Source organism: Manacus candei, unplaced genomic scaffold (genome assembly GCF_025592945.1).
Source record: "Manacus candei isolate 608988 ecotype Guabito, Panama unplaced genomic scaffold, ASM2559294v1 h1tg000023l, whole genome shotgun sequence".
NCBI classification, from domain to species: Eukaryota; Metazoa; Chordata; class Aves; order Passeriformes; family Pipridae; genus Manacus; species Manacus candei.
This window is the reverse complement of record NW_026138071.1, coordinates 8,866,393-8,880,051: the sequence shown is the minus strand read 5'-3', so window position 1 is coordinate 8,880,051 and position 13,659 is coordinate 8,866,393. Positions and strand designations below refer to the sequence as shown.

Below are 13,659 nucleotides of genomic sequence, written 5' to 3'. Positions count from 1 at the left end.
ATCAAAGTACATATAACATCATTTAAGTACACGCTGCCCTTGTATATCAATTGGAAGAAACTGTACTGCACAAAAATAGGGATATAATAAGCTGAGTCAAAAACTCCTTGTACTAAAAATCCAGACAGCTCATGATTCTGTGCTGGAGTCAGATTCATATCTACCAGTAAAGCCAGTGGAAAAGCAAGTAGAGCAAAAAAAATAAAAAGTAGATGCATCATCACAGAGACATAAGTTGTCATGCCTTTGATAACTGCCAAGAGCGAGAGATAATAAAAGGCATTACATAACTATGCTGGTTAAAAGTAGAGTTTAATTGCTAGCAGTCACCTGTGCACTGTAAAGACATTTAAAAAATACAAGTTTTTCTGAAGTTCTCAATATTGACATAATAAGCCAATGTATCACATACCTGCTTTGAGAGCTGAACAACAAATAACCTGCATGTTTCACTTACTATGAAGAGGCTGCCAACAAATTTACATCTCTATGACGACATACATACAAAAAGACTATGACAGGTCCACAGATAAATGCAGCTGACAACAGATGTGAACATGAGTGATGTATCTGCAGCTTGCAATGAAGAATCAAGCTGCAGTTTTCAATGTTGTGTTAGACCCCCTCCAGCCATTACATTCTGTGCAGTATTGACAACAGTTTTGACCAAATGCTCATACTAAAGGGTAATGTTGCCCAGTGCAGTGCCCAAACTAATAAAACCTGAGTCTGAAGGGAACTTTTATCTCCAGGGTTAACTGAAACACTATCAGGTCAGATATCTCTGCGCTCCCAGTGTAGACAGAGTTTTTTTATCACTCTAGACTATAATGGAAGTGAGAGAGGGGCATAGCAGCAAGATAATTGACAGAAAGGCAAAGGAGAAGGTAACACAAATTTGAGAGAAAGTCTTCAGCAGAATATTTTCAGAAGGAGACGAGAATTTGTAATACATGAGAAAATGGAAAGAAAGCTCCAGCTCCAAGAAAAATATGCATCTTTCTCCTCAACTCAGAGGAACTGCCTCTGCCCTAAGGATAAGACTATCTTCTCTTTAGACACCTTAGTATATGAATTTGCATGTTACAGTTCCCAAAACAGGCCTGTACCTTATGTAACATGACAGGAGATCTTTAAAGTTAAAAAACAAATAATAAATTTATAACTCAGGACATCTGTGCTAAAGCACAATTGGAATTATCCTCTCCTCTCTCCTTTTTAATTCTGCTGATCAAAACTGCAGAAGATGCAAAACCAAAGACTGCCTTCTTTGCGTTGGTATAAAACAGAAATCAAAAGGAAGAGCTGAAAAAAAGGACTCCTCTAGAACAGGCAAATTTATGGTTGTAGTCATCGCCTTGCTTAGACACATACTCTACTTGTATGGTGTCATTCCTGGAATTACAGTATTTTACACATTAAATATTAAAATATATAAACTGCTGAGGACAATGTCTATATTTAAGATTATCCATTTGAGAAGAGAAAATGACAGGAAGAAGATAATCACATCCCTATCCTCTTCCTTGCCTAGATGCTCTGCTAGACTCGTTAACAGCCATACAAGCCACAGAGTTGGTGCCAGTGTGGTAACTAACAATTTTTATTTCCTTCCAGAAAGAAGAAAATGGCTTGAGTTTTCTGGTTTTTTACAACTTCCCCTTTACTGTAGCTCCTTTACCACATGTAGAAATGAAAGAATGCATTCAGCTTTGGAAAGAGTGAAGATGTGTTTTCTTGCCTTGATATTTCCCTCCAGTTGTCACTCCTTTAACATAGACCCAGTTGCAGTAGCAGCTGCAGTAGCAGCAGGAGGAGTTTAAATGCAGTGAAGTTACTGCCAGATTACTGTATTTTGACCCCTTTTTCATGCCCTGAACAGGACTAAGAAGGACTACGTCCATCAGCCCCTACTGTTATGGGATTCCATTTCAGCTTCTTCCAAAGTTTTTCAACGTATCTTTAAAAGTCCAAGCAATATCAGTAACAACATGCTTGACTGTACAGATAAGCTTGAAAACAAGAGCACCATGGCTAAAGTCCAAGAGTAAATGGCCAACAGAAGATTTTAAACATGTAATTTTCAAAACAGACTGTAATTCCTTAATCCTGTGAGAAGATCCTACACGCTCACATCAGTTGAGGCTGTATGTACTTTTCAAAGCCCTGGTCTTCACTTTTGTATCTAGAACAGATGGCCATTTCTCCACAGTCCCTATGACAAAACAGAGTAAAGAATAAAGACACAGAACCTCACAGCACTCTATCTCAGCTACAGTCCTGTGTAACAACAGAGACTCTCCAAGGTTTCTATGCTTAGCAACAAAGTTTGAGGGATTTCTTTGCTTTAAAGAATTTTCCTCTTGAAGGACCTTTTAAATTCTGCACAGCCCCCTTTTAGCCAGAGACACAGCTTATCATTACATTTTCAAGGACCCTTCACAACTATATGAAGTTTTCAGAAGGATGTAACATGTGGAATACCCACCAGCAAGCACAGTGTTACACATTCTGTTAATCGTTTACATCATGACATTTCTTCTGACACCAAGTACACTGAAGTAGGACGTTTCTTCAGTAAGGAATCTTGATCCATGCTGGAACCATGAAATCATTTTTTCAAGCTATTAAAGACAGACATTCTTCCTGCCTTGGTAATTTAAAAGAATTCAAAGAATATTTGGGGTTTCATATAATTTCAAGAATGCTTTCTCCATTCCAACTCAGTTACAATATATCATCTACATAAAATTAATTTTGTGAGTAAATGTGAGCAATGTGAGTACTTAAACAAGCTATTATAGTAACTCAAATACAACTCATGACCACCTGTGAACAATTTACCCAGGCTATGAATTAGAGCATCTGGGTGCAGGCAATTCCTATTCAAATGCAGCACAGCTCACGTGTGGCCCAGCAAAGAAAATTCCATCTGTTCCACCTCTAGGGTCAGCAAGGATGCAAAAGCAGGCTGGCTGCTTCCACTCACTCTGGAGATGTCTGTTGCACACTGCAGCTTTGTACAGAGACATGCGGCCAGATCCTTGTGGAGTCATCACAGGTCCAAGCAAATGAACAATAAGGAGGCACTTAAGTGTGGCCACAGCTCATTTGCCACTGCACCAGGTTCAGAGTGTGCTCATCACTCACATTCAATACTACAGAGAACGTTCCAGTGAAACATAGAATAAATTTATAGAAGGCATACTGCATTTGCACAGAAATATTTTTGAAGTCCAAAAGGAAATTGCTGGGCTCATATTCTCCTGATAGAGGTTGGCACTGACAGTTTACAGCAAAAGAAACTGAATTCAGTACATACCAGCAAAGTTGCTGGTATTCACACCTCTCAATCCTCCAAATTTTATAACTGTGCAATTGTAGGACAAAATGAGAGACTAATGACAAAAAATTAAAGACATAGGCTTTTGTGTGCATCACAATTGCAGTCAGAGCTGACTATAATTTAAAGGCCAAAGTTTGTCTGGTTTGTCGTCATTTCCCTTAAAACAGGGAAGAAGAAAACACAAGCAACCCTAAAGCATTGTTTTATGGAAGACAATAAGTTGAAATACTGTCCTATATCTTAACTCATTTCTAATAGGAACCCAAACATATACTTCCCTAATAAGTCAGACACTAGGAGCAATAAAAACCCCACAATTAGGATTCCTGGCCTGCACTTGTGAACCAAGACCCATTTACAGCAATGTGCTGGTTTCAACTGGCATAGAGTTAATTTTCTTCACAGTGGCCAGTATGGGGCTATGTTCTGGATTCACGCTGGCAGCCATCCCCACGAAAGCAAGGCCCTATCACATTTAACAGTTACTTGGGAAGACAAACATCATCACTTTAAACACCTCCCTCCTTCCTCCTTCTTCCCCCCTAATTTTATATACTGAGCACGATGTCATATGGTATGGAATATCCCTGTGGTCAGTTTGGGTCACCTGTCTTGGCTGTGTCTCTTCCCAACCTTCCAAGCACCCCCGGCCCCCTCACCAGCGTGGCATCACGAAAAGCAGAAGAGTGCTCTGTGTGAACACTGCTCAGCAATAACAAGAACATCTCTATATTATCAACTCTGCGTTCAGCACAATCTAAAACATAGCCCCATACTAGCCCCCAGGAAGAAAATTAACTCTATCCCAGCTGACACCAGCAAAAGCATTTACAGTGGTGATTATAAACAAGCTATCTAAGCCACAGTGTTCCAGTGCACAGTTCTACCTGAAATTATTTTGTTCAACTTCTCAGTTGAAACACTTGAAAAGCAAAGATAGAGAGAGAGAAATGTCTGCTTTCTAAAATAGCAGTATGTAATTTTACCGAGGAAGAAGAGCAAGTATTTCACAAAACTGTAAATAGTAGAGATGAGGTCAAAATTTCCAGCTTGCAGTTCAGAATTGCAGACACAGTGGATGCTATCAAAACAATATATTTTGCAAGCTGAGGTTGACTTGTGCAATCTAAAAAAATTTCCAGATTTGTGTTAACATGGGAAAACATAAAACAACCATTAAAACCTCCATTCTACTCAGAAGTTGGTATGAGATTTACAATTTACCCACAGACAAAGGAAGAAAACCTGATGGAGGTTTCTCTGTAGAGTTATTACCACATAGTAAGCTGAAAACAAAGCAAATAAATACAAAAATAAGGGTAAGTGAGAAGGTGAAAGCTGAACAAAAGACAGGTGTAGGGTCAAACAGACAAGCAGACTGCTCCCAGACAATCCCATGCTTTATTACAGTGTTTGTAATAAAAGTTAAATTTACCATAAAAGTACTGACAGAAACATAACACAACATGTCGCAGACGAAACAAAAGGCTCTAGTGAAATAAAATCTTTACTTGAGCCAGTTAAAATATGTCATTATTATGGAGTAATATAGCTTAAAGCAAACAAAGGCAAAAGAAGACTTGTTCAGATTGAAAGCTTAACATGATATTAATGAAATCAATGAAATTGCACACTTGGGATGTAATGCCCTGAGTTGCTGAGCACAGAGTCCAGTGACCTCAATCACAAGATTAAGCTGTTACACAGATTGAAAATTCGATCGTGAGGAACATAGAAAAAACTAGGAAAAAACAGTCAGATCTTGGGATTGGAAAGCAAGAGAAGATTTAAAATCTAACTTAAAAAAGAAACCATTATTAAAATTAAGCTATTTAAAATAGTTTAATGTGACTATTTGATATTTCAAACATATGCAAGTCGCCAAAGCCCCACTGTGCAACACTGAGGCCACAGTTTGTATTTGACAAGGTTTGACGTTTGTTCACAGAACGTTCTGCACAACTAAAAGAAAATGCAAGATCTGTGGCTCATGTGTAAAGAAAGTATAGCCATTAAAGGCTGGACTGAATAGTTTTTGAACCAAACAACAGAAAATGGCATCATATGTTAAATACAAGAACCTTTTGGGTTCATTCAGTAGTTATAATCAAAAAACCAGATGGTAATCTGAGAATCTACATGGTTTCAAAGGAACTAAATGAAAATATCAAAAGAGAACATTTTCATCTGCCAACTTGAACAACACAGTGAAGCTGCTCTCTAATGGTGCAGCCAGATTCTGGCAAATACCTCGTCAAGAGCTAAGTTCCAAAATAAATTGTTTTGATTACATAGATTTTTCAGACTTCCTCTTAGCATATGTTCTATACAGAAGTGATCGATAAAATATTACTACATCAAATGTTCAAAGGAATTCCTTGTGCATGGAGTGCTAACTTACTGATATAGGAGTCACTGCAAAGACATATGAAAAAATAACGTCACATATTAAAAATAGTTATAAGACCCCCTAAAATATGTGTCATAAAAGCGCATTTTTAAACAGGATAAAGTTCAGCAGAGGAATTGAGCTCTTTTCAAAAGAAAAGTAAAATCCATCATACAAAATTTAAGAACTATTTGAGAAACTTCAGGAACAAACATGCTGTTCTAATGCATAACAGCGTTAGAAATTCATCTCGGAAGTCTCTGTTATAATAAGATACTGCCTGTGAATTGAGACCATAGGTATGAATAACCTCTTTTGTAATAAAGAAAACTGGGTACCTGTCCTAAGAAATATAGAGTCTTGTAAATCAAGTCATTTTTTAGTAAGACAGTTGGAATGAAAAAGAGTCTAATAGAGAATGGACATGCTGGAACACAGGATGATTTAAAAATTCTCACCACATCACTGGTACCAAAGTATTTTTATGCAGAACTATCAAAGTTTCCAGGGATAAAATACAAAGTGTTCTGAAAGCCTTGCAAACATTATAAATGGTGGTTTTCATCTGTAGATTTTACCACAAGCCAATTAAGGTTTTAAAACACAGACTTTAATAATCAACATTTTCAAGAGCTAAGTGCTGAGAGTTTAGCGCCTTAGTGAATAATTGTTTATAGATTAAAAGCCTTGACTAAAACAAATAGAAATTCTTCCTCTCAATTTAGCAATGAAGATTAAGTGTATCTCTTTCAAGGATACAAGACTGGCACTGCATTAACAGAAATATAATTCAATATTGGAATATAGCCCAGATAGAAATACATTACCAACAAATACACAGCACACATTTCTAACTAACAAAGCATTAAGGCAACTAAAAAAAAGTACACATGCGCAAATAATGTATTTGTTCTCAAAAGATGATGCATTATAGCAATATAGTAACATTATCAAAAGATTGCACTAAAAAAAAACAAAAAAAACCCACAAACCCTAAACTATGAATCAGAAGGACACAAGAATCAAAGTTAATTAGGAGTACCACTTAAAGCCATAGGATATAATCTGTTTTCACAAATTCTCCTACAGGTGGTATACACAGTAACACTGAAACGAAACCAAAAGCAACCATCAGGATTCCTGGACAAGTCTAACATGAGGCTAGCTCACAAGCAAAATAAGAAGAGTGTTAAATATTGAAAAAAATTGAAGCCAACAGGTGACAGTAACCATTTCTTTAAATTCTAAAGTGTCAGGACTGTCAGATAAAATCAGTATACATACCAATTCCAGGGCGATAACAGTGTTTGCATTGTATAGCACAAGATAAGCAGGATCATAACTACTGACAGTGAATAGCAACTGACTGGAACAGACAATAAAAGATTTCCTGAGAGATACCAGTTCTGCCTAATCTTCAGGTCCAGCAGTCACTTCTACGTAAAAAGAACTGCTGTCATATTATTTGGAATTACCACATTTCTAAGATACCTAGCACACATATCTTGGTAGTGTGCCTGTTACCACTACTATTAGTCGTTCTTCCTTGCAGTGCTGCCTAATGTGTGCCACTCTTTGTAACGTTTTGTGAGCACTGGAGAGCAGGAATTACCTACATATATAGTATTAGAGTAACAAATTACAAAGGAACTTGATCGAGGAAAAGGAGAACAGCATTGCTACAGCACAAATAATATTAATGGAGAAAAGCAACTGGAATGGCAACTTTATTTCTAGGGGAAATAAAAAAAATCAATATATCTCTTCAAAGCAATCTGACAGAACGTGGGTAATTTTCTGGCAGGTGCTTGCCAGAAGCACCTGCTTCAAAGCTGTTTAAAAAAAAAAAAACAACCTACCTCATTGCTTATTGAATCAGCAGGAGGAAAAATAAAATCCTCTCTCAAAGACAAAGCATGACCCATGCAAATCTTATCATATGTCAGATCACCTTATCAGAAAGGGATGCCTACCAGCTCAAGCAAATAATATAACAAACAAAATGCACCCAAACCTGCCACAACAACATTTTCACTTTTAAAGTGAAAATGGTACAAACCAATTAATGGAAGTCATGCTAAAGCCTCTTCTCAGAAGAAAGCAGTTTCCCTAATCAACAAACCAACATAATCCACAAGTAGGACTGATTCAAAATAGTGTGACAGTAACTCACCAAATTCTCTGCTGAAGGACAGCTTACATCTGTGATGAGTTTCCAAAAAACATTAGTATTATGAATGCTCATATTAACTAAACAAACAAAAAACCTACAACTAACTAATAATTGAGAGATTATAAACATTAATTAATTGTGGCCTCACTATATTGGAAGATATACAATATCTTCCAAAACCAGGAAAAGGATGTTCACTGAAGTTATTTTTATTGCTTTAATTCTTACTTTTTTACCTACTTAAGTAAAAACAATTCTGGAAGGGATCTCTTAGCTCACTACAGACGAAGTTGAGTGATTTCTGGATTAAGAATGAAAAGCTCAACATTGAAAATAAGAGGGTACTATTTAAGCAAAAAAGTAATACAAGAACATCAAGCTGATCTAAGTAATTCTTATTTATTTATAAATAAATAATAAAGCAGCATACTGACAGACATCTTTGTTCTTTCAAATCAGCTGCTTTTTATTCTTCATGTTTATCTTTTATCATTATCAAGACAAATTCTGAAGCTCTGATTCAGACCATGAGTCATAGGAGAATCAGATCTCGGCACAGAGTCGAAACCCACACAAGTTTCTGCAGATTGGTATTGCGTCAGTTTGACATAAACAATTTGGGAAAAATAAATACAAAAAGCAGCTACTATTATCTGAGCCAATTTTAATTCCGCTGTTAAATATATCCCACCAAACAATATCTCCCTTACCTGATAATTTAAATAAGTAAAGTAAATTTTTTCTGGCCCTTACATAGATTTATGTATCATCCATAAAGCAGTTTTCCCAATAATCTTGAGTGTTAGAAAACTCCATTGCTTTGTCTTTTGTATCTCTACCGAAACTAGTTACAGTCTTTATGGGAAACACCAGGAATGCAGAAAATGGCATTCAGTGTCAATCTCACTTATACTTTTGGAAGAGAAGACTCATCCATTATGTTCTTGCTTTCTGCTTCTGCTGTTCTCAAAAGCCCTAGAATCACAACTGTCAAATACACCTTTATTGGAAAAAATGCACTCATCTTTCGCTTGAGAAGTTAATGTACCTACAAATTTATTTAAAAATTTACACTTAGTATTATTACTTGATTCCCTTCTCAACTCAGAGACATGTCTGTCTTCACGTAACTTAATTATGATAAATAATTCCCTATATTTTTGTGGCTTTTTAAACTAGATTGCCTTCAATTAGCATAGCAGGAGATTAAGTTTGTGAAAGTTAGCACATTCATCATTCATAACATGAGGCAGCATGGCAGGAGCAGAGAACATTCCAGCTCTAATTAAATATAACCAAACTGTCCTCTCCTCCATTTTAACTTTTCTCCTTTATAAAAGAAATTGATTCTTAAAATAGCAAAGTCTATCTAAAAAACAGAAATTAAATATTTAGCAAGTAAAATATTTCCCAAGAGTTTCTAAACTGGACTGATTCTTACACAATAGCTTTCTGGTAAGCATTTAATTTTTATGATTAATTTTCATAACCAATACATGAAACATCAATACATACCTGCAATTTCTTCTATGGAGTTAGCTCTCATGTCCAAAAGAACTGTGCCATTCAGGATACAACTTCTCAGCTCAAACAAGCTATGAAGTGAGAGTGTGGCAACATATGGTTTGCTCCACCTCTCTCCACCATCCTCTACATCTTCTTCAAACTTCAACCACCTATACAAACAACCAATTTTATAACTCCATTATGCATAAGAAATTAAAAATAAATTCCTTCTATGGATATTGACAGATCACTGTTAAACATGTCTTTGGATTTCACTTTATTCTTCCTTTGTAGGTAATATATAGAAACTTCCCTGGCTTGTTTCTTTGCATATAATGCTGTATTATACCTTTTTCAAAGATAAGTTCTGACCACAGAGATGAAAAGAGAAATGTATTAAGCATCATTGTACTTTACAAGAACTTTTAATAATTCTTTGGCATGCAATGCTATTTCTGTGATAGAATAACAAGTAGTATGAAAAGGAATTTGGAAAGACTTCCGTAAAGTAAAAAGATATATTAAACTGGCATGGAAGGATCAAGTCTTATGTTACTAGCCAGCCAGATGAACTGTCTTGTGTGACTGAATTGTTTACCGATAAATATAACACTTAAAATGTTAAAAGAATACTAAACGAACAAGAAAAATCTGACAAGTCTGCTGACATTTACAGAAGTTGCCCAATCACACACAGATGTTGCTGCATGGAGCCGTGCAGTTCTTCCAGTTTGGCAAGGCTTGAACAGCTGCAGCTACAGGACATCCCTGTACCACTTGACTCAGCAGCACTCAGCTATTTTATATGGATATGGTATCAGAGAAGTCAAGCAGAGCCTCACACCTTGACAGCATCTTCACACTTATTTCCAGACAGCAGGGAAGTGTAAAGCCTTAAGAACTTTAAAGCTGAGGAATTTCCAGTTTTACCAGGCCTCACAGCCCAGCAACACAGCAAGCACAGTTGTTCTTTTCTGTTCCTGGGCCACCTGTCTAGCTCTGCTCCTACTTGTAAAATATGCATGTGTACCCATATTTTAGACACTGTCCCCCTTTCAGTCCCTGTGTACCAAATTCTTCAACTTCTACTGCCATCCTGTGAGCAGCCACCACTTCAGTGACTCACTCATAATCAGGATATCTGCTCCCTTCCTGATGTATTCCACTTCTTCGAACTGTCCCAGCTGCCTTCTAGTCATACTCTCATTATTTTCTATAGAAATAGATAATTTGCCCCAACCCCTTGGGTCCTTCAAAATCTCTGATCTCCTGTGTCTAGCCCTCTCTCTGTATTTAGACATTTTCCCTTCATTTCCTCAGAAACTGGCTAGCCTCTGTATCTCACCTCTGCCCACAAGAACTCCTTCCTCTCCACCAGACTTCTGTTCTCCACTCCCTTTGTTGCAATCTCTCTTCTCTTTCCAGCCTAGCCAGGCTATCTCCTTTACCTTTTCATTCTTCCAGAGAAGCAACAAGGACACAGCACACACCAAAATTTGCTTCCGCAGAGCTGAGCCATTAAACTGAGTTTGTGTATGCAAATGAGGTTTTCCAAATAGATATTAAAAAACCACGTCCAAATTGTCATCAAACACAAATGAACACACTCCTCCCCCACAAATTCAAAGCTGTGGTTTGAAAAGGATGAGCTATAACTTAGGAAAGTTAAAAGGAAGCACATGAGAAGGAAAAAGAAGTTCTTAATTTATTTTTTTTTTCATTTTGCAGTTGCACTTGAATTCCCTAAGAAGAGGCTGTTCCTGGTCTACTCATCACACTCATGTTTCCAAGCTAAGAAATGTGGTAGACCTATTTGTGGTCATAATATCACAAACGGTGTATTTATTGTTCTGTTTAAACTATTTAAACTATTTAAACTATTATCTCCCAAGACTCTGCAAAATACCTACGCTTTCCTCTTCTCATACCTCTGATTTCGTGCATGTTTCTAATCTCTTCAGGAGATTTATAAGATTAACATCTTTACGCTTGGGTATTCCAAATTATTTGGAATAATTATTTCTGATGTACCATCATCTTGTTTCATGCTGATTCAGGGAAAAAAAAAATCATCCTACCTATATTCTAAAAATAATGATCCAAGCACAGATTCTTACAGAATATCATCAGAAACCTCATATTGTCATTACCTTCTGTTCATGTAAGTCTTCAACATTGCTTATCTGATTACACTGCTGCAGTCTGTCCTTGATACTTTCTATTTTAAATATACTGACCATTTGTAAACAGATTTTAAATGAGCTGTATAAGACAAACATGTTCTTAAAAGTTTAAGAAGGGTGACTGGACAGAGGCAGGCTCATTACCAGGGCTTGTAACTTACTAGGGACAAATGGACAAGAGAAGTCTAGATTATGAAAACAGCTTTAGTTAGAGTTTATGGTATCAGACATCAAAGGTTACACACAACATAAAAATCCACAGGAAACTATTGCTACTGCTCAAATAATTTTACTTGCCATTTTGATCATCTCCATCTGGGTTTCAATGAATTGGAATAGTATAATTCTATGGGTTGCATCCTGTTTCCTACTGCTACTGAAACTGAAAAGTTTAAGCCCATTATCATACATTGTTACTTAATGAGCCAACAGGTGAGTACACAAAACTAAATCAGACCCAGCTGAAAGGATGCTACATTTGGAATAAACTTCTATTTTGATTTTAATAAGCATAACATGAGTTTACACATCTCATCAAGGGAACATCATTATTATCACCTTTTATCTTCTCAGAAACATGCCTGTTATGTCAGATAATCCTTATAGAACATATCAAATGAGAAACAGTAGCAGAAAACATAAATCTAATCTTATACAGTTTTTCAATTCTAAGTGTTCAAGAGGTTTTAAAAATCATAATACCATTTTATCAATCCTCTCAATTCATGTACAAAATTAAATTACAGAAATGGCTTTAAAACCCAAATTCAGGTGTAGACAAGTTTGCCAATTTTCTACTCCTTTTAGTTTCTCAAAGACAAATTTCAATACATTTACTTTCGCAGTTTAAGCCTTTAAATTGGTATGATTGATAGATAAAAGCCTTTCATAATTTCCTGGGAAACACCACCAACCATTTGTATATTAAGCTTGTGTCACACATACCCCATGTGCTTGGAATATATTTAGAGCTATCTTATGTCTGATTGCATAGAAGAGCACCTTCATTCTAATGGCTTTCTTATATGGTGAAGACTAACATAGGTCCATCCATCATGCTGTTTAGTTCCTCTGACAGAATACTTGCTGGAAAAAAACTTGCCAACAAGAGTTTTGGCAAGGTGAGTTCCTGTAGGAAAAATATTGCTCTGGCATGTGTGTGTACATACACCACATGCATATGTTACATCTTTTCTAAAGCCCTCTTCATCAGTTTTTTAGGCATCAATAAAAGGGTGCACACGCTTCATTGTTGATTCAGTTACAACATTTTCTGCACAACATGAAGTGGTGAGTTGAACTTCTGTTTTATAGTCTGGTATGTCTGCAGCAGAGAAATGGAGTTTGTACTCACAACACACTCAAAAGTCAATAGTATTAATGTAATCTTACAATCTGTATAAATTTCCACGAGCTTGTGGTATTTTTTAAAACTTCTAAGGCTCAAAAGTGTGTATCATTTCAGTCAAACTGAAATTACAAAGATACAGATGTACTTCATCAGTCAACCCAGCACTTCAATCCATGCAGAGCTTGGTGAAATGAATACAAAACCACTTAGTGCTATCCCTCTCATTAAATGCAATTAATCTACCTGGAACTACAAAGCCAGACAATAAGATTTACAAATACTTCCAAGTGGCATTCCACACAGATGGAAAACATAATAAAGTTGGAACAGCAACAAATTCAGGGTGTATATTCCCCTTACCATGCTTTTATTCAAATTAATAATTTTGAAGTCCTGAATCAAGCACAGGTTGATCCACTGTATTAGTTCGTAAGCACATGATCTTTCATATTAAACACCATCCTACTTCTATTACTCTACTCAAAGCCACCTTGTTCTTTGTATGATATCTTTATCTATTTCTAGAGAAATAATACCTCCTAATTTCTTACCATCAGCAAGTTTCATTACTGTAATCCTATTTTTCATTCAATAGTAAAGATATTTACTAAGACTAATTCTTCAGAAATTAGCTGTCACTACCTTTCACACTAATAGCATCATCTTTCAGCATGACCTGCTGCACCTCTTCAGTTCCTGACCTGCTAATAG

General features: G+C 36.3%; 1 protein-coding gene across 8 annotated transcripts in view; it reads right to left on the bottom strand.

Moving 5' to 3' along the window:
* Positions 1–13,659, bottom strand: part of SLC4A10 (solute carrier family 4 member 10) — a 173,494-nt gene that overhangs the window by 59,657 nt on the left and 100,178 nt on the right. For all 8 annotated transcript variants that reach the window (XM_051787655.1, XM_051787650.1, XM_051787652.1 and 5 more), the window contains one exon: positions 9,424–9,584. In XM_051787655.1, coding sequence (XP_051643615.1) covers positions 9,424–9,584 — 161 coding nt within the window. The remainder of the gene's footprint in view (positions 1–9,423; positions 9,585–13,659) is intronic.